This window comes from Pungitius pungitius, chromosome 5 (assembly GCF_949316345.1).
Source record: "Pungitius pungitius chromosome 5, fPunPun2.1, whole genome shotgun sequence".
NCBI classification, from domain to species: Eukaryota; Metazoa; Chordata; class Actinopteri; order Perciformes; family Gasterosteidae; genus Pungitius; species Pungitius pungitius.
Window position 1 is genome coordinate 12748199 of NC_084904.1, and position 22661 is coordinate 12770859.

The 22661-nt window shown below is 41.5% G+C and overlaps 1 protein-coding gene across 1 annotated transcript in view; it reads left to right on the top strand.

The window, feature by feature from the left end:
* LOC119225439 (versican core protein-like) overlaps window positions 1-22661 on the top strand; it is a 35886-nt gene that overhangs the window by 10377 nt on the left and 2848 nt on the right. Inside the window, exons 5-8 of the mRNA XM_037483302.2 lie at window positions 19203-19316; window positions 19427-19540; window positions 20866-21024; window positions 21280-21362. Coding sequence (XP_037339199.2) covers window positions 19203-19316; window positions 19427-19540; window positions 20866-21024; window positions 21280-21362 — 470 coding nt within the window. The remainder of the gene's footprint in view (window positions 1-19202; window positions 19317-19426; window positions 19541-20865; window positions 21025-21279; window positions 21363-22661) is intronic.

Genomic DNA, 22661 nt, shown 5'->3' on the forward strand with positions numbered 1-22661 from the left:
TATCACCTTGGACATCGAAGAGCGGCATTACGGACGGAAAAATTGTAAAACCATCAGATTCAGAATCAACATTAAGGACTATTTCTTCTGGCATTACTGGGACCCTCACTCCATCTTTTTCATTTAGTACAGGCAGTGAAGTGACAATGAAACAAACAGAAAAACCCTCCTGTTCCCAAAATACAGCTGCCTTGGTACAACCCAGTACAACCACTCATACTGGTGCAAAAGAGACTTTCTCAATGACAACTTCTTCACTTAAAGAAACTTCTGTCAAACAGACAACTGAAAAATCAATTAAAGAGTTTGTAACATCTACAACGTTGTCATTGTTTAGCACTACCACGCGAGCTGCACAAGTAACAGGTCAGTCACAAAGGCCACCAGCTGGTTCAAATACCGGTGAAACAGAATTCAGTTTTTTTTTGTCCACAACAGATGATGATAGGTTGGGGGAGAAAATGCCAGAAATGGCTACTCAGACATCTGTTGTTTCAATAACATCTTCTCTAGACAGCACTGGAAAACCCAAAACAACGACAGATGAAGATGACTCCGGTGACCAAAAAGAAAACATGTTTACTATGACCTCATCTGTTTTAGCCAAGTCGACTCCCTACACCACTGAGTCACCATTAAGAACATCACCTGTTACATCATCTATTACTTCTGAAACTGAGGTTAAGGAAATTGGTAGTGAATCTACAATGGTGGAGTCCATTCCTTTCATCAATGGATCAACCAAGACACCTGAAACAGCATCATACCCCGTAGATTCTGATACTTCTGAAGACGGCACTGATGATTTCAATGAAGACTTATTTAGTAAAACATCTACAGTGTCTTCGTCGTGGACTACAGAGTCACCATCAGTTACAGATTCCAGTCGAGCTCAAACAAGTCAATTTTCAAAATCAACTGCTGCTGTAGCGTCATCAGTCTACAGTACTGAGAAACCATCAGAGTTGCCTGAATCAAAAGAGACTGGAACAACAAGTCAAACTGAGAAACTATCAGCTTTACCAAAGACCACTTCTACTTTGCCAACGACAGATGGCTCCGGTGACAAAACAGAAAACATGTTCACAATGACCTCATCTGTTGTAGCCAAATTGTCTCCCTACACCACTGAAGTACCATCAAGAACATCACCTGTTACATCATCTATTACTTCTGAAACTGAGGTTGAGGAAATTGGCAGTAAATCTACAATGGTGGAGACCATTCCTTTCATCAATGGATCAACCAAGACACCTGAAACAGCATCCTACACTGTAGATTCAGATAGCTCTGGAGACAGCACTGATGATGTCACCGGAGATTCTTTTAGTAAAACATCTACAGTTTCTTCGTCGTGGACTACTGAGTCACCATCAGTTAAAGCTTCAAGTCAAGCTCAAACAAGTCATCAATCAAAATCAACTGTTACTGTAGCGTCATCACTCTACAGTACTGAGAAACCAACATCAGAGTCACCTGAAACAAAAGAGACTGTAACAACAAGTCAAACTGAGAAACTATCAGCTTTACCAAAGACCACTTCTACTTTGCCAATGACAGATGAAGATGGCTCCGGTGACAAAACAGAAAACATGTTCACAATGACCTCATCTGTTGTAGCCAAATTGTCTCCCTACACCACTGAAGTACCATCAAGAACATCACCTGTTACATCATCTATTATTTCTAAATTTGAAGATGAGGACATTGGCAGTGACTCTACAATGGTGGAGTCCATTTCTTTCATCAGTGAATCAACCATGACACTTGAAAAAGCATCAATCCCCATTACCATAGATCCAGACAGCTCTGGAGACAGCACTGATGATTTCACTGGAGAATCTTTTAGTAAAACATCTACAGTTTCTTTGTCGTGGACCACAGAGTCACCATCAGTTACAGCTTCCAGTCGAGCTCAAACAAGTCATGATTCAAAATCAACTGTTACTGTAGCGTCATCACTCTACAGTACTGAGAAACCAACATCAGAGTCACCTGAAACAAAAGAGACTGTAACAACAAGTCAAACTGAGAAACTATCAGCTTTACCAAAGACTACTTCTATTTTGCCAACGACAGATGAAGATGGCTCCGGTGACCAAACAGAAAACATGTTCACAATGACCTCATCTGTTGTAGCCAAATTGTCTCCCTACACCACTGAAGTACCATCAAGAACATCACCTGTTACATCATCTATTACTTCTGAAACTGAGGTTGAGGAAATTGGCAGTAAATCTACAATGGTGGAGACCATTCCTTTTATCAATGGATCAACCAAGACACCTGAAACAGCATCGTACACTGTAGATTCAGACAACTCTGGAGACAGCACTGATGATGTCACCGGAGATTCTTTTAGTAAAACATCTACAGTTTCTTCGTCGTGGACTACTGAGTCACCATCAGTTAAAGCTTCAAGTCAAGCTCAAACAAGTCATCAATCAAAATCAACTGTTACTGTAGCGTCATCACTCTACAGTACTGAGAAACCAACATCAGAGTTACCTGAAACAAAAGAGACTGGAACAACAAGTCAAACTGAGAAACTATCAGCTTTAACAAAGACCACTTTTACTTTGCCAACGACAGATGAAGATGGCTCCGGTGACCAAACAGAAAACATGTTCACAATGACCTCATCCGTTGTAGCCAAAATGTCTCCCTACACCACTGAAGTACCATCAAGAACATCACCTGTTACATCATCTATTACTTCTGAAACTGAGGTCGAGGAAATTGGCAGTAAATCTACAATGGTGGAGATCATTCCTTTCATCAATGGATCAACCAAGACACCTGAAACAGCATCGTACACTGTAGATTCAGATAGCTCTGGAGACAGCACTGATGATGTCACTGGAGATTCTTTTAGTAAAACATCTACAGTTTCTTCGTCGTGGACTACTGAGTCACCATCAGTTAAAGCTTCAAGTCAAGCTCAAACAAGTCATCATTCAAAATCAACTGTTACTGTAGCGTCATCACTCTACAGTACTGAGAAACCAACATCAGAAATACCTGAAACAAAAGAGACTGGAACAACAAGTCAAACTGAGAAACTATCAGCTTTAACAAAGACCACTTCTACTTTGCCAACGACAGATAAAGATGGCCCCGGTGACAAAACAGAAAACATGTTCACAATGACCTCATCTGTTGTAGCCAAATTGTCTCCCTACACCACTGAAGTACCATCAAGAACATCACCTGTTACATCATCTATTACTTCTAAATTTGAAGATGAGGACATTGGCAGTGACTCTACAATGGTGGAGTCCATTTCTTTCATCAGTGAATCAACCATGACACTTGAAAAAGCATCAATCCCCATTACCATAGATCCAGACAGCTCTGGAGACAGCACTGATGATTTCACTGGAGAATCTTTTAGTAAAACATCTACAGTTTCTTTGTCGTGGACCACAGAGTCACCATCAGTTACAGCTTCCAGTCGAGCTCAAACAAGTCATCATTCAAAATCAACTGTTACTGTAGCGTCATCACTCTACAGTACTGAGAAACCAACATCAGAGTCACCTGAAACGAAAGAGACTGTAACAACAAGTCAAACTGAGAAACTATCAGCTTTACCAAAGACTACTTCTATTTTGCCAACGACAGATGAAGATGGCTCCGGTGACCAAACAGAAAACATGTTCACAATGACCTCATCTGTTGTAGCCAAATTGTCTCCCTACACCACTGAAGTACCATCAAGAACATCACCTGTTACATCATCTATTACTTCTGAAACTGAGGTTGAGGAAATTGGCAGTAAATCTACAATGGTGGAGACCATTCCTTTTATCAATGGATCAACCAAGACACCTGAAACAGCATCGTACACTGTAGATTCAGACAACTCTGGAGACAGCACTGATGATGTCACCGGAGAATCTTTTAGTAAAACATCTACAGTTTCTTCATCGTGGACCACAGAGTCATCATCAGTTACAGATTCCAGTCGAGCTCAAACAAGTCATCATTCAAAATCAACTGTTACTCTAGCGTCATCATTCTATAGTACTGAGAAACCAACATCAGAGTCACCTGAAACAAAAGAGACTGTAACAACAAGTCAAACTGAGAAACTATCAGCTTTACCAAAGACCACTTCTACTTTGCCAACGACAGATGAAGATGGCTCCGGTGACCAAACAGAAAACATGTTCACAATGACCTCATCTGTTGTAGCCAAATTGTCTCCCTACACCACCGAAGTACCATCAAGAACATCACCTGTTACATCATCTATTACTTCTGAAACTGAGGTTGAGGAAATTGGCAGTAAATCTACAATGGTGGAGACCATTCCTTTCATCAATGGATCAACCAAGACACCTGAAACAGCATCGTACACTGTAGATTCGGATAGCTCTGGAGACAGCACTGATGATGTCACTGGAGATTCTTTTAGTAAAACATTTACAGTTTCTTCGTCGTGGACCACTGAGTCACCATCAGTTACAGCTTCCAGTCAAGCTCAAACAAGTCATTATTCAAAATCAACTGCTACTGTAGCGTCATCACTTTACAGTACTGAGAAACCATCAGAGTTGCCTGAATCAAAAGAGACTGTAACAACAAGTCAAACTGAGAAACTATCAGCTTTACCAAAGACCACTTCTACTTTGCCAATGACAGATGAAGATGGCTCCGGTGACAAAACAGAAAACATGTTCACAATGACCTCATCTGTTGTAGCCAAATTGTCTCCCTACACCACTGAAGTACCATCAAGAACATCACCTGTTACATCATCTATTACTTCTAAATTTGAAGATGAGGACATTGGCAGTGACTCTACAATGGTGGAGTCCATTTCTTACATCAGTGAATCAACCATGACACTTGAAAAAGCATCAATCCCCATTACCATAGATCCAGTCAGCTCTGGAGACAGCACTGATGATTTCACTGGAGAATCTTTTAGTAAAACATCTACAGTTTCTTTGTCGTGGACCACAGAGTCACCATCAGTTGCAGCTTCCAGTCGAGCTCAAACAAGTCATCATTCAAAATCAACTGTTACTGTAGCGTCATCACTCTACAGTACTGAGAAACCAACATCAGAGTCACCTGAAACGAAAGAGACTGTAACAACAAGTCAAACTGTGAAACTATCAGCTTTACCAGAGACCACTTCTACTTTGCCAACGACAGATGAAGATGGCTCCGGTGACCAAAGAGAAAACATGTTCACAATGACCTCATCTGTTGTAGCCAAAATGTCTCCCTACACCACTGAAGTACCATCAAGAACATCACCTGTTACATCATCTATTACTTCTGAAACTGAGGTCGAGGAAATTGGCAGTAAATCTACAATGGTGGAGATCATTCCTTTCATCAATGGATCAACCAAGACACCTGAAACAGCATCGTACACTGAAGATTCAGATAGCTCTGTAGACAGCACTGATGATGTCACTGGAGATTCTTTCAGTAAAACATCTACAGTTTCTTCGTCGTGGACCACTGAGTCACCATCAGTTACATCTTCCAGTCGAGCTCAAACAAGTCATTATTCAAAATCAACTTCTACTGTAGCGTCATCACTTTACAGTACTGAGAAACGATCAGAGTTGCCTGAATCAAAAGAGACTGTAACAACAAGTCAAACTGTGAAACTATCAGCTTTACCAAAGACCACTTCTACTTTGCCAATGACAGATGGCTCCGGTGACAAAACAGAAAACATGTTCACAATGACCTCATCTGTTGTAGCCAAATTGTCTCCCTACACCACTGAAGTACCATCAAGAACATCACCTGTTACATCATCTATTACTTCTGAAACTGAGGTTGAGGAAATTGGCATTAAATCTACAATGGTGGAGACCATTCCTTTTATCAATGGATCAACCAAGACACCTGAAACAGCATCGTACACTGTAGATTCAGACAACTCTGGAGACAGCACTGATGATGTCACCGGAGAATCTTTTAGTAAAACATCTACAGTTTCTTCATCGTGGACCACAGAGTCACCATCAGTTACAGATTCCAGTCGAGCTCAAACAAGTCATCATTCAAAATCAACTGTTACTCTAGCATCATCACTCTACAGTACTGAGAAACCAACATCAGAGTCACCTGAAACAAAAGAGACTGTAACAACAAGTCAAACTGAGAAACTATCAGCTTTACCAAAGACCACTTCTACTTTGCCAACGACAGATGAAGATGGCTCCGGTGACCAAACAGAAAACATGTTCACAATGACCTCATCTGTTGTAGCCAAATTGTCTCCCTACACCACCGAAGTACCATCAAGAACATCACCTGTTACATCATCTATTACTTCTGAAACTGAGGTCGAGGAAATTGGCAGTAAATCTACAATGGTGGAGATCATTCCTTTCATCAATGGATCAACCAAGACACCTGAAACAGCATCGTACACTGTAGATTCAGATAGCTCTGGAGACAGCACTGATGATGTCACTGGAGATTCTTTTAGTAAAACATCTACAGTTTCTTCGTCGTGGACTACTGAGTCACCATCAGTTAAAGCTTCAAGTCAAGCTCAAACAAGTCATCATTCAAAATCAACTGTTACTGTAGCGTCATCACTCTACAGTACTGAGAAACCAACATCAGAAATACCTGAAACAAAAGAGACTGGAACAACAAGTCAAACTGAGAAACTATCAGCTTTAACAAAGACCACTTCTACTTTGCCAACGACAGATAAAGATGGCCCCGGTGACAAAACAGAAAACATGTTCACAATGACCTCATCTGTTGTAGCCAAATTGTCTCCCTACACCACTGAAGTACCATCAAGAACATCACCTGTTACATCATCTATTACTTCTAAATTTGAAGATGAGGACATTGGCAGTGACTCTACAATGGTGGAGTCCATTTCTTTCATCAGTGAATCAACCATGACACTTGAAAAAGCATCAATCCCCATTACCATAGATCCAGACAGCTCTGGAGACAGCACTGATGATTTCACTGGAGAATCTTTTAGTAAAACATCTACAGTTTCTTTGTCGTGGACCACAGAGTCACCATCAGTTACAGCTTCCAGTCGAGCTCAAACAAGTCATCATTCAAAATCAACTGTTACTGTAGCGTCATCACTCTACAGTACTGAGAAACCAACATCAGAGTCACCTGAAACGAAAGAGACTGTAACAACAAGTCAAACTGAGAAACTATCAGCTTTACCAAAGACTACTTCTATTTTGCCAACGACAGATGAAGATGGCTCCGGTGACCAAACAGAAAACATGTTCACAATGACCTCATCTGTTGTAGCCAAATTGTCTCCCTACACCACTGAAGTACCATCAAGAACATCACCTGTTACATCATCTATTACTTCTGAAACTGAGGTTGAGGAAATTGGCAGTAAATCTACAATGGTGGAGACCATTCCTTTTATCAATGGATCAACCAAGACACCTGAAACAGCATCGTACACTGAAGATTCAGATAGCTCTGTAGACAGCACTGATGATGTCACTGGAGAATCTTTTAGTAAAACATCTACAGTTTCTTCATCGTGGACCACAGAGTCATCATCAGTTACAGATTCCAGTCGAGCTCAAACAAGTCATCATTCAAAATCAACTGTTACTCTAGCGTCATCATTCTATAGTACTGAGAAACCAACATCAGAGTCACCTGAAACAAAAGAGACTGTAACAACAAGTCAAACTGAGAAACTATCAGCTTTACCAAAGACCACTTCTACTTTGCCAACGACAGATGAAGATGGCTCCGGTGACCAAACAGAAAACATGTTCACAATGACCTCATCTGTTGTAGCCAAATTGTCTCCCTACACCACCGAAGTACCATCAAGAACATCACCTGTTACATCATCTATTACTTCTGAAACTGAGGTTGAGGAAACTGGCAGTAAATCTACAATGGTGGAGACCATTCCTTTCATCAATGGATCAACCAAGAAACCTGAAACAGCATCGTACACTGTAGATTCGGATAGCTCTGGAGACAGCACTGATGATGTCACTGGAGATTCTTTTAGTAAAACATTTACAGTTTCTTCGTCGTGGACCACTGAGTCACCATCAGTTACAGCTTCCAGTCAAGCTCAAACAAGTCATTATTCAAAATCAACTGCTACTGTAGCGTCATCACTTTACAGTACTGAGAAACCATCAGAGTTGCCTGAATCAAAAGAGACTGTAACAACAAGTCAAACTGAGAAACTATCAGCTTTACCAAAGACCACTTCTACTTTGCCAATGACAGATGAAGATGGCTCCGGTGACAAAACAGAAAACATGTTCACAATGACCTCATCTGTTGTAGCCAAATTGTCTCCCTACACCACCGAAGTACCATCAAGAACATCACCTGTTACATCATCTATTACTTCTGAAACTGAGGTTGAGGAAATTGGCAGTAAATCTACAATGGTGGAGACCATTCCTTTCATCAATGGATCAACCAAGACACCTGAAACAGCATCGTACACTGTAGATTCGGATAGCTCTGGAGACAGCACTGATGATGTCACTGGAGATTCTTTTAGTAAAACATCTACAGTTTCTTCGTCGTGGACCACTGAGTCACCATCAGTTACAGCTTCCAGTCAAGCTCAAACAAGTCATTATTCAAAATCAACTGCTACTGTAGCGTCATCACTTTACAGTACTGAGAAACCATCAGAGTTGCCTGAATCAAAAGAGATTGTAACAACAAGTCAAACTGAGAAACTATCAGCTTTACCAAAGACCACTTTTACTTTGCCAATGACAGATGAAGATGGCTCCGGTGACAAAACAGAAAACATGTTCACAATGACCTCATCTGTTGTAGCCAAATTGTCTCCCTACACCACTGAAGTACCATCAAGAACATCACCTGTTACATCATCTATTACTTCTGAAACTGAGGTTGAGGAAATTGGCAGTAAATCTACAATGGTGGAGACCATTCCTTTTATCAATGGATCAACCAAGACACCTGAAACAGCATCGTACACTGTAGATTCAGATAGCTCTGGAGACAGCACTGATGATGTCACTGGAGATTCTTTTAGTAAAACATCCACAGTTTCTTCGTCGTGGACTACTGAGTCACCATCAGTTAAAGCTTCAAGTCAAGCTCAAACAAGTCATCAATCAAAATCAACTGTTACTGTAGCGTCATCACTCTACAGTACTGAGAAACCAACATCAGAGTCACCTGAAACAAAAGAGACTGGAACAACAAGTGAAACTGAGAAACTATCAGCTTTAACAAAGACCACTTCTACTTTGCCAACGACAGATGAAGATGGCTCCGGTGACAAAACAGAAAACATGTTCACAATGACCTCATCTGTTGTAGCCAAATTGTCTCCCTACACCACTGAAGTACCATCAAGAACATCACCTGTTACATCATCTATTACTTCTAAATTTGAAGATGAGGACATTGGCAGTGACTCTACAATGGTGGAGTCCATTTCTTTCATCAGTGAATCAACCATGACACTTGAAAAAGCCTTAATCCCCATTACCATAGATCCAGACAGCTCTGGAGACAGCACTGATGATTTCACTGGAGAATCTTTTAGTAAAACATCTACAGTTTCTTTGTCTTGGACCACAGAGTCACCATCAGTTACAGCTTCCAGTCGAGCTCAAACAAGTCATGATTCAAAATCAACTGTTACTGTAGCGTCATCACTCTACAGTACTGAGAAACCAACATCAGAGTCACCTGAAACAAAAGAGACTGTAACAACAAGTCAAACTGAGAAACTATCAGCTTTACCAAAGACTACTTCTATTTTGCCAACGACAGATGAAGATGGCTCCGGTGACCAAACAGAAAACATGTTCACAATGACCTCATCTGTTGTAGCCAAATTGTCTCCCTACACCACCAAAGTACCATCAAGAACATCACCTGTTACATCATCTATTACTTCTGAAACTGAGGTTGAGGAAATTGGCAGTAAATCTACAATGGTGGAGACCATTCCTTTCATCAATGGATCAACCAAGACACCTGAAACAGCATCGTACACTGTAGATTCGGATAGCTCTGGAGACAGCACTGATGATGTCACTGGAGATTCTTTTAGTAAAACATCTACAGTTTCTTCGTCGTGGACCACTGAGTCACCATCAGTTACAGCTTCCAGTCAAGCTCAAACAAGTCATTATTCAAAATCAACTGCTACTGTAGCGTCATCACTTTACAGTACTGAGAAACCATCAGAGTTGCCTGAATCAAAAGAGACTGTAACAACAAGTCAAACTGAGAGACTATCAGCTTTACCAAAGACCACTTCTACTTTGCCAATGACAGATGAAGATGGCTCCGGTGACAAAACAGAAAACATGTTTACAATGACCTCATCTGTTGTAGCCAAATTGTCTCCCTACACTACTGAAGTACCATCAAGAACATCACCTGTTACATCATCTATTACTTCTGAAACTGAGGTTGAGGAAATTGGCATTAAATCTACAATGGTGGAGACCATTCCTTTTATCAATGGATCAACCAAGACACCTGAAACAGCATCGTACACTGTAGATTCAGACAACTCTGGAGACAGCACTGATGATGTCACCGGAGAATCTTTTAGTAAAACATCTACAGTTTCTTCATCGTGGACCACAGAGTCACCATCAGTTACAGATTCCAGTCGAGCTCAAACAAGTCATCATTCAAAATCAACTGTTACTCTAGCGTCATCACTCTACAGTACTGAGAAACCAACATCAGAGTCACCTGAAACAAAAGAGACTGTAACAACAAGTCAAACTGAGAAACTATCAGCTTTACCAAAGACCACTTCTACTTTGCCAACGACAGATGAAGATGGCTCCGGTGACCAAACAGAAAACATGTTCACAATGACCTCATCTGTTGTAGCCAAATTGTCTCCCTACACCACCGAAGTACCATCAAGAACATCACCTGTTACATCATCTATTACTTCTAAATTTGAAGATGAGGACATTGGCAGTGACTCTACAATGGTGGAGTCCATTTCTTTCATCAGTGAAACAACCATGACACTTGAAAAAGCATCAATCCCCATTACCATAGATCCAGACAGCTCTGGAGACAGCACTGATGATTTCACTGGAGAATCTTTTAGTAAAACATCTACAGTTTCTTCATCGTGGACCACAGAGTCACCATCAGTTACAGCTTCCAGTCGAGCTCAAACAAGTCATCATTCAAAATCAACTGTTACTGTAGCGTCATCACTCTACAGTACTGAGAAACCAACATCAGAGTTACCTGAAACGAAAGAGACTGTAACAACAAGTCAAACTGTGAAACTATCAGCTTTACCAGAGACCACTTCTACTTTGCCAACGACAGATGAAGATGGCTCCGGTGACCAAACAGAAAACATGTTCACAATGACCTCATCTGTTGTAGCCAAAATGTCTCCCTACACCACTGAAGTACCATCAAGAACATCACCTGTTACATCATCTATTACTTCTGAAACTGAGGTCGAGGAAATTGGCAGTAAATCTACAATGGTGGAGATCATTCCTTTCATCAATGGATCAACCAAGACACCTGAAACAGCATCGTACACTGAAGATTCAGATAGCTCTGGAGACAGCACTGATGATGTCACTGGAGATTCTTTTAGTAAAACATCTACAGTTTCTTCGTCGTGGACCACTGAGTCACCATCAGTTACATCTTCCAGTCGAGCTCAAACAAGTCATTATTCAAAATCAACTTCTACTGTAGCGTCATCACTTTACAGTACTGAGAAACGATCAGAGTTGCCTGAATCAAAAGAGACTGTAACAACAAGTCAAACTGTGAAACTATCAGCTTTACCAAAGACCACTTCTACTTTGCCAATGACAGATGGCTCCGGTGACAAAACAGAAAACATGTTCACAATGACCTCATCTGTTGTAGCCAAATTGTCTCCCTACACCACTGAAGTATCATCAAGAACATCACCTGTTACATCATCTATTACTTCTGAAACTGAGGTTGAGGAAATTGGCATTAAATCTACAATGGTGGAGACCATTCCTTTTATCAATGGATCAACCAAGACACCTGAAACAGCATCGTACACTGTAGATTCAGACAACTCTGGAGACAGCACTGATGATGTCACCGGAGAATCTTTTAGTAAAACATCTACAGTTTCTTCATCGTGGACCACAGAGTCACCATCAGTTACAGATTCCAGTCGAGCTCAAACAAGTCATCATTCAAAATCAACTGTTACTCTAGCGTCATCACTCTACAGTACTGAGAAACCAACATCAGAGTCACCTGAAACAAAAGAGACTGTAACAACAAGTCAAACTGAGAAACTATCAGCTTTACCAAAGACCACTTCTACTTTGCCAACGACAGATGAAGATGGCTCCGGTGACCAAACAGAAAACATGTTCACAATGACCTCATCTGTTGTAGCCAAATTGTCTCCCTACACCACTGAAGTACCATCAAGAACATCACCTGTTACATCATCTATTACTTCTGAAACTGAGGTCGAGGAAATTGGCAGTAAATCTACAATGGTGGAGATCATTCCTTTCATCAATGGATCAACCAAGACACCTGAAACAGCATCGTACACTGAAGATTCAGATAGCTCTGGAGACAGCACTGATGATGTCACTGGAGATTCTTTTAGTAAAACATCTACAGTTTCTTCGTCGTGGACCACTGAGTCACCATCAGTTACATCTTCCAGTCAAGCTCAAACAAGTCATTATTCAAAATCAACTTCTACTGTAGCGTCATCACTTTACAGTACTGAGAAACGATCAGAGTTGCCTGAATCAAAAGAGACTGTAACAACAAGTCAAACTGTGAAACTATCAGCTTTACCAAAGACCACTTCTACTTTGCCAATGACAGATGGCTCCGGTGACAAAACAGAAAACATGTTCACAATGACCTCATCTGTTGTAGCCAAATTGTCTCCCTACACCACTGAAGTACCATCAAGAACATCACCTGTTACATCATCTATTACTTCTGAAACTGAGGTTGAGGAAATTGGCATTAAATCTACAATGGTGGAGACCATTCCTTTTATCAATGAATCAACCATGACACTTGAAAAAGCATCAATCCCCATTACCATAGATCCAGACAGCTCTGGAGACAGCACTGATGATTTCACTGGAGAATCTTTTAGTAAAACATCTACAGTTTCTTCATCGTGGACCACAGAGTCACCATCAGTTACAGATTCCAGTCGAGCTCAAACAAGTCATCATTCAAAATCAACTGTTACTGTAGCGTCATCACTCTACAGTACTGAGAAACCAACATCAGAGTCACCTGAAACAAAAGAGACTGGAACAACAAGTGAAACTGAGAAACTATCAGCTTTAACAAAGACCACTTCTACTTTGCCAACGACAGATGAAGATGGCTCCGGTGACAAAACAGAAAACATGTTCACAATGACCTCATCTGTTGTAGCCAAATTGTCTCCCTACACCACTGAAGTACCATCAAGAACATCACCTGTTACATCATCTATTACTTCTAAATTTGAAGATGAGGACATTGGCAGTGACTCTACAATGGTGGAGTCCATTTCTTTCATCAGTGAATCAACCATGACACTTGAAAAAGCATCAATCCCCATTACCATAGATCCAGACAGCTCTGGAGACAGCACTGATGATTTCACTGGAGAATCTTTTAGTAAAACATCTACAGTTTCTTCATCGTGGACCACAGAGTCACCATCAGTTACAGATTCCAGTCGAGCTCAAACAAGTCATCATTCAAAATCAACTGTTACTGTAGCGTCATCACTCTACAGTACTGAGAAACCAACATCAGAGTTACCTGAAACAAAAGAGACTGTAACAACAAGTCAAACTGAGAAACTATCAGCTTTACCAAAGACCACTTCTACTTTGCCAATGACAGATGGCTCCGGTGACAAAACAGAAAACATGTTCACATTGACCTCATCTGTTGTAGCCAAATTGTCTCCCTACACCACTGAAGTACCATCAAGAACATCACCTGTTACATCATCTATTACTTCTGAAACTGAGGTCGAGGAAATTGGCAGTAAATCTACAATGGTGGAGATCATTCCTTTCATCAATGGATCAACCAAGACACCTGAAACAGCATCGTACACTGAAGATTCAGATAGCTCTGTAGACAGCACTGATGATGTCACTGGAGATTCTTTTAGTAAAACATCTACAGTTTCTTCGTCGTGGACCACTGAGTCACCATCAGTTACATCTTCCAGTCGAGCTCAAACAAGTCATTATTCAAAATCAACTTCTACTGTAGCGTCATCACTTTACAGTACTGAGAAACGATCAGAGTTGCCTGAATCAAAAGAGACTGTAACAACAAGTCAAACTGTGAAACTATCAGCTTTACCAAAGACCACTTCTACTTTGCCAATGACAGATGGCTCCGGTGACAAAACAGAAAACATGTTCACATTGACCTCATCTGTTGTAGCCAAATTGTCTCCCTACACCACTGAAGTACCATCAAGAACATCACCTGTTACATCATCTATTACTTCTGAAACTGAGGTTGAGGAAATTGGCATTAAATCTACAATGGTGGAGACCATTCCTTTCATCAATGGATTAACCAAGACACCTGAAACAGCATCATACACTGTAGATTCAGATAGCTCAGGAGACAGCACTGATGATTTCACTGAAGACTCTTTTAGTAAAACATCTACAGTTTCTACGCCGTGGACTACTGAGTCACCATCAGTTACAGCTTCCAGTCAAACTCAAACAAGTAATACTTCAAAATCAACCCAATTTTTCCCAGAGCTCCTGACAGATGCTACCCAGTTCTCTAACACAATTGAGGCATTGCCAGCATCAGAATTTGATTCAGTAAATGGTGAAGTTACTGATGTACAGGGCTTAGGAGATGCCAAATCTGCATCAACAGATGAAACTTTCTCAGAAACAGCATCCGTCCATTCCTCAGTGGATCAAACAACCTTAGCAATAACAAATTTTAGACCATTAGTTACAAATACGTTCATTGAGGAGAGTAATAGAGAATTGATGATGGTCACTACAATGCCGCATACATTTGAAACCTCTAAACCCTTGGCAGTACCCATTGTCACTGTCTATAGCTCAAAGGAAACCTCTACTTTTATTGACATGGAGAGCTCTGGTGACTTACTTGCAGAGGATGATTTGGAGTCAAGTTCAGATGGATCTGGTTCAGGCGTATTCATTGAGACTACATCCAAACCACAAGAACAAGGTACGGTGGCAACAGATGAGACTGAAATAGATGAAACTGACAGAACATTTGACATCTCAACTGCTGCATCTTCGACTCTCTCTAGTACACATCCTGTAAGGCAGTTTATGTCATCAACCCAATCACCCCACATGACAAGCACTGAGCTCTACAATATTGATCATGGCAATGGAGTTTTCCCTGATGACTCTGCAGTAGAGGGTGAAAGTTCTGGTGCTGAACTTTTCATTGGATCAAATACATTTAAACCAATCCCAACTACTTCAGTGATGCCCACTGCTGTAGCTGTAACAAAAGAAATTATGTTTTCATCTAGTGCTGCTGCTGTCAGTCAAGAGGGATCAAGTGACCAAACAACGGATCTGTCCAATGACAATGTTATAACACAAAAAACGACTCCCGCTTCATCTGTTCACAGCATTGATAATCCAACAGCAACATCTCCTGAAATGCACACAGTTCAGGATAGCTCAATTGACATGTTTCCTGAGTCTTCGTCTTCAGCTGTTTACAACACAGAGTCTCCTGCTGTCACGACGGTCACTTCTTCAACTCTATTAGACATTGAAGATAAAAACACAAAGAGCACAGCCTCTTCCCTGTTCCACACAAAGAAACCCAAAGCAACAACATTATCGAATGAACATGGACCATCTGATATTCTAACATCGTCTGTAACTGCAGCCTCCTCCCTCTACAGCACAGAGAGGCCAAACATAACAACAGTGTATGCTGTCACACCTGCCCAGTCAGTTAACGTGTCTGTATCTGCAACCGATAAATCAACACCAAGTTCAGCCTTTACCTTGACAGAGGGAGATAGTTCTGGGGACCAAACAACTACGATGTTCACCTTAAAGCCATCATTGGCGGACAGCGTCACATTTGGGGAAGTAACCGGTGAAACTGAAACCTTGGTGTCAGTCACACCAACCTCTGATGAGCAGGTTTCCTCACAGGAGGGTGCAATTACTCCAGAAACACAAAGCCCCATCACTTATGAAGCTTCTGAGCTTCCTCTTACTAGCATTCGAGAAGATAAAGTTAGTGTAGCTGAGGACACAACCCAATCCTCCTATACAACTATGTCACTTCGTACAATTGGAGCTTCAGTGAGTGATCGCTCTACGGTTGAACTCACCACTTTAAGCTCTGTCAGTGAACATAACCCCGACAGATCCACATTGATGTCCTCCGCTATTCCCTCCATTATTTATCATAACATTACAGACCAACAGGTCATGATCATTACTCCTAGTAGCAGCCAATCTAAAACTGACCTAACGGAACAAACACCTACCATGATTCTCCATGTGTCTAAACCATCAACCAGCACAACCATCATATTCACAGAAAATGCGAAAGATGAAGATGATTTGTTCTCTGCAGTAACAGACACAATGAAGAACGGCAGCATCCCTTCTGCCACCAAAGATGATAAAATCATTGATGCAGATTCTATCGCCATAGTTCCCTCTTCTTCATTTTACCCTACCATCCAAACCGAGGAAGCTGGAGGGGTCACACCATTTACAATGACACGAAATTTGGAGGTAACAGAGGAATATGAGGGTTCAGGGACTGATAGTGCCACCTTCTCTCCTCCAGAACCAATAACTCCACATGCAAGGTCAACAAATGATTTGCCATTAAACTCAACTTCTTCTGAATATTTACCAGTCACTTCAAAACCACCAACCGTAGAAAGTGTGTCAAGTATTCAGACATCCAGTGATGACACTGTTACATCTGCACCACAGTCCAAGCCAGCAGCTACTTTGTCCACAAAGTCAAGCTCTGAAGAAACAATGGATTCATCTACACCGCAGACAGGTTTCCTTATTGGAACTCATCCTTCAAGGAAGGACACTGCTGATAATGTCACTGAGTCTACAACTGAGATCACAGCTTCCTCATCTTTGCCACCTCAAACTCTAACTGAAACATCAAACAAAAACTTGGTCCCTCTTGTGTCCAGTGAGGAGTATATTATGAACACAGTTGCTATCACACAACCCACACCTGCGTCCACTGACCCTGCCACAGTAAAATCAATTAGTGAAGCAGTGATATCTACAGCATCTTCACTGTTCAGCACTGAGAGACCAAATATTGCCTTTGATACAGTGACGGTTTCAGTAAACACACGTGATCCTCCCAACGATGCAGTATCAAATGCTGCTTCCAGTCTTCACAGCACAGAAAAGCCAACTGTCACACCATCTTCGAAAGCTACTGGGAAAGAAATATCACATGATCACTCTCCTTTGAGAGAGCATGTGACACAGACGGCTGGTTTTCTGCACAGCACAATGAAAATGGACCAAATGCTAACATTGTCTCCTCCTTACAGCACAGATACATATTCAGGTGCGGAGGGCTCTGGGTTTGAGATATCAGATACCTCGACTGCTTTTCTTAAGACAAGCACATCTGACAGTGACGATTTTGTAACAACTCCAGTTTCCCCTCAGTTCATCCGCATAGAAAAACCCACCTCAACGACCCTAGAAGATGAAAATCAACCTAGTGAGATAAACACAGAGTCAGATAAAGCATCGTTGCCAGACACTGTTTCACCTCCTACCATTGGTTTAAACTCAACCGAAGCAAATGGAGATAGCAAAAAGGACCACATGACCGCTATATCTACGAAGGAATCCCATTTTACATCAACGGTGTCTTCTCTACAAAGCACGTCAAAGCCTGTTGGGATGGTTCAGTTCGTCACCACTTTCGTACCAGAACCAAATACTACACCACCCGAGGTGTCCTTCCAACAGGCAAGATCAGATATTACGTTTACTCATCATTCCCAAACTTATATCTCCTCTGCGCAAACTGTATATGCAACCACCAGACCAATACCCGCTTGGATTGAAAATACAAGTCCAAAACTTGCAACGGACACATCTGCAAAACCTAAAAAAGAAATTGCTGGGATTGAACCATCTCCAGATACAGATGTCCAAATAGGAACTACAACAGAGAATATATATGATGGTGATATAGAGAATTTGACCCCAGATTTTGATGCAGCAAATCTCAACATAGTTGAAACAGTTCCAGATTACAACACAACATCCAAAGAACTACAAGTGTTCCTGACATCACCTGGTCCTCAAACATCTGAGAGTGAGAATGTTGACGCCTTGAGCAGTACTGGAAGTAGCTCAGAAGAAAATGCAACCAGATCCCCAGCAGTGGCATCAGCAGACCTAACTTTCTTGCCCTCTGCCTTAGCTCCTGCCAGTGTAGCGTCCTCCTCCTCCTCCTCCTCTAGTTCTGAGAGTGGTTCAGAAAGCACAGGCAGCTCAGAAGAAAGCATTGTCGCAGTAAGCACTGCTAGTGGGGAGGTTGGGAACATCACCTCCGAGCTTCTGTCCACCTCAAATATGCCCCACTCCAACGATAGCACCGGGGCGGAACGTGGATCCATCAGTTCTGAGAGTGTGTCCGGGGAAATGACAACTACTAAGAAACCAAAGATCAACAGTATGGAGGAACAGTCTCTGCCCCCAGAAGAAATCCAGACTGTATTCAAAGATGCAACCGCAGCTCCAGAGATGGAGCCAACTAGTGTTGGTAGAACATCTGAGAAAGAAGATGTTATTGGTAAAATGATTTTCACTACTCACTCAAGGACCCATACAGAGTTCACAACAATGACACCAGATCAAACACAAAGCTTGCCAGTTTTAGTTGAAACCGTAGCCACCTCCCCATCAGCTTTTTTGGAGGAGGAAGGCAAACCGGACAAAGACACACCACAAATTGGAGGAGAATCCCTAATAAGAGGGGAGGAAACAACTGTGATAACTGACACTGCTTTGGGGCGCACCATTGTCGGAGAAACTGTTGAAATTCCAGGTATGCTTCTTCAAACTGTTTAAATGGAGCACAACAAAGTATGTTGAGTGAGAAAAAATCTCCTTTAAATACAAGTTCTTCTATTTTTGCCTATTCACATTTACCAACAGGAGTGAACTCGTGTACGGAAAATATTTGTCTTAATGGAGGATCTTGCTCCAAGAGTGGCAGCATCTATACATGTATCTGTGCTCCGGGTTACAGTGGTGATTTGTGTGAAACAGGTGGGATTTTATCAAGAATTTCTCTCCCAATATGCAACAAATGAATCCTGCATTTTATTTAAGTTATTTGGTCCTTTTTTATTTATTCATGATGTCTGTTTCTTTGATAGATTTCGATGAGTGCCAGTCAAACCCTTGCCGCAATGGAGGTACATGTGTTGATAGGCTGGCTTCCTTTACATGTGTGTGCCTCCCGAGCTACTCCGGGCTGCATTGTGAGGAGGGTAAGTTTTTGGTTCATTTGATGTTTTCTCCTTTTGTTTAAATGGGTCCAGCCATCCATCTAAGCAGTCTAGTTTCAGCTATTAAAGTTACATAATAGAATATACAATTGTAACTTCATGAGCCAATACTGAATTTAGTGATGATAGATAGATTATAAGTCATTCAAATTTCTGCTAAACTCCAGAAATACAATCAAGAGAATTTCCTTAAGTCCATTCAGGGCATTATCTGTCATAAACAGAAAATGTGCTCCATGTCATCATCTCAATTTACAGCCTCTCTTTAACATAACCAGTCTGGGAAGCCTGCTAATACCTCCACCACCCTCAAAATGTGTCAACAAACAGTTGAAACATATAACCTTTTTCAGACATTCATTTATCTGCTCAATGTCAAGTGAGGAGTACGCATCTATAACCTTCTTAATATTTCCAACTAGGAAAATAGGATTAGACTAGACTTGGCATTCCTGGGTACACACTGGGTAACAGAGTTTATTCACTTAATTTACCATATCAATATACTTTTACTTTAGTGTGTCCACTTTAATTGTGTTGAAAAAGTGTTGAACTCAGGACATCATCTTCCTTGGCTCATGTCTCTTGACCAGAGTCTACTCCCTACATTTTTGTTCTGTATAACTCATCAGTGAATCACACCCATGCAAAGTACTCAGACACAGCTGCTGTCTTAGAAAGTTTTCGCAAGGGAAAGAGAGAAAAAGTAACTTGATGAGGAACCTCCCAGAGAAAGACTCCGGCGAGTATATTTTGGGACACATACCACTGTTGAGTTTAAGATGAAGGTGATATTAAGGTGTGATAGAGAAACTTTGGTGAAATAATATAAAAATCTGTGCCCATTTAACTTCTCACTTTATCCCAGATCTATTTTGAATCATCACATTGTCTTTCAGTGTTTGAGCTCATGCTCCATTAATTTACCAAACTATAATTTGAAACACATGATGCACTCTTAGTAAAACATATCTCCTTGACCTCTGTAATCCCACCATTTGGTTGTATTTGTTAGCTAGTTTGGGTTTTGCCTCCACTTCCTCATAGTGCCGTTGTTAGGGGTGTAGGAACTAATCCTTCACATTGTTTCTCTTCCAGCTTGAATTGGAAACAGCAGTCTAAAGGAACAGTGTACTCAACTTTCTTTTCAAAGTACTGTGTATACAATAGAAAATACTATGTTATGACTAGATAGTAAGTTAAATCGGTGCAGCAATTGTTAATTATAGTATATTTTATGTCTGGCAAGCTGTTGCAAAATTGTTTATCCTCAATACCTCATTCACTCTTTCTTTCTCACCCACCAGATACAGAAACATGTGACTATGGCTGGCATAAATTCCAGGGCCATTGCTACAAGTACTTCCCCCACAGAAGAAACTGGGACACAGCCGAGAGAGAGTGTCGCATGCAGGGGGCTCATCTCAGCAGCATCATGGCCCACGAGGAGCAACAGTTTGTCAACCGTAAGTCAAATGTCACAAAGGTAGTCAAAGTACAGAAACCTGTTCAGTCCTATCTTATGAATCCTACATAGTTACCGGTATGTAGGATTTAAACCCTCAACAATGTAGCTGGACAGCATATGAAGGAAAAGGATTCAAGCATCAAAAAATCCACCGCTATCTATGACTTCCTCTTGCACTTACCTCGAGTCCTAAAAAGGAAATATGGCAACAGAGAAACGTAATCTGCTGTGTTACACTCTTCCCGTTTGGCAGGTCTGGGAAAGGATTACCAGTGGATTGGCCTTAATGATAAGATGTTTGACAGTGACTTCCGCTGGACTGACGGCAGCCCTGTGGTAAGATTGGTCATGTTCTTACATATTTTTGTCCTAACAAACATGGCTCAGAGTCAATAACAATGTTTGGAGGAGATACTAATAGATACAGTCATCTAGGGAGAGTCATTTTAATTCAGGGGGAGCGGGGACTTTCTCATGACGTACTCTCCTCTGCCTCACACCGCTACACCCGGCTGGGTGACGGCTCCGGTGATAAATCTGATGGAGCACACGCTGTCAGGCACCACGTTTTAGTCGGTGTGAGTGCTTTGAAAGAGCAGCTGCAAATATGCAAATTGTTGACAATTCACTGTAAAAGAGTAGGCGAGGGAGGGCAATGCACTCTGTTCTTAAATGCAATGTTTACAAAGAGGACAGTAGTGGGAGCGTGTCTGGTGTAGGAATTGTAGCTGCTGAAGAGCCTACTCACCAGACAGGAAAGTTGCTAATTACTGTCTGCTTCCGTGTCGTACGGATAAGTAATTCTCTCACTTCAAAGTTAATCCTCAAGGAACAATGATAAGGGCCCGAGGGTAAAGAGATGCTGCTTAGAGGACCCTCGCTTGGCTGAGAGATTGAGGGACAATGAGGGTGTTTGTGACACTGCGTAGAGGAAAGTCTGGCAGGCATAGACAGGTATGGTCCCCCTTCAGCCCCTGCATCAGAAGGTCTGACCCTGTAACAGCCACTGGGGGGGAAGGGCCACCAGGCGGGCAGACACACAGATGGAAAGCACCTGTGCTCCGATGCAGAAAGTGAGTAACACTGGATAGAAGCAGTACTGGGGTTCTAGGTGGGTGGTCACCTCCAGGGGATTAAAGTACCATACAAACATAGATATAAATAACTGTGATACAATTATGTTCAGAAACATTTCGACAAATTGTATCAGGGCACTGAAACATCCAGGTTTGTGTATCTTTGGTTGTTTGTGTGTGTGGGAGATCGAAGTTTGTTTGATTATTTTGAGGAGGATACAGGCCTGTTGAGTAGTTGATGGCTCACCCATTTGTTAATTTGAAGCCGTGCAGGAAGTTGATGTGTGTTTTGTAACCATAATGACAGAGTAGCAGAGCCTCAGGGCATGTATACGGGAGTTGGGGGGGGTCACAGCTTTGAAGGCTGTTTGAACCTGAAATGTGCTGAAAGACTGCAGGTAGCATCAACTCGGATTCAATGCCACACAGCGCTACAGCTGTGTGTAGACTGTATTAATGTATATATATATATATACACGTTAGGTATGCAGCCTATTTCATGTGATAACATAACACCACTGGATTCAGGTCATATCTCGGATAGGAACTGGTGTGAGGG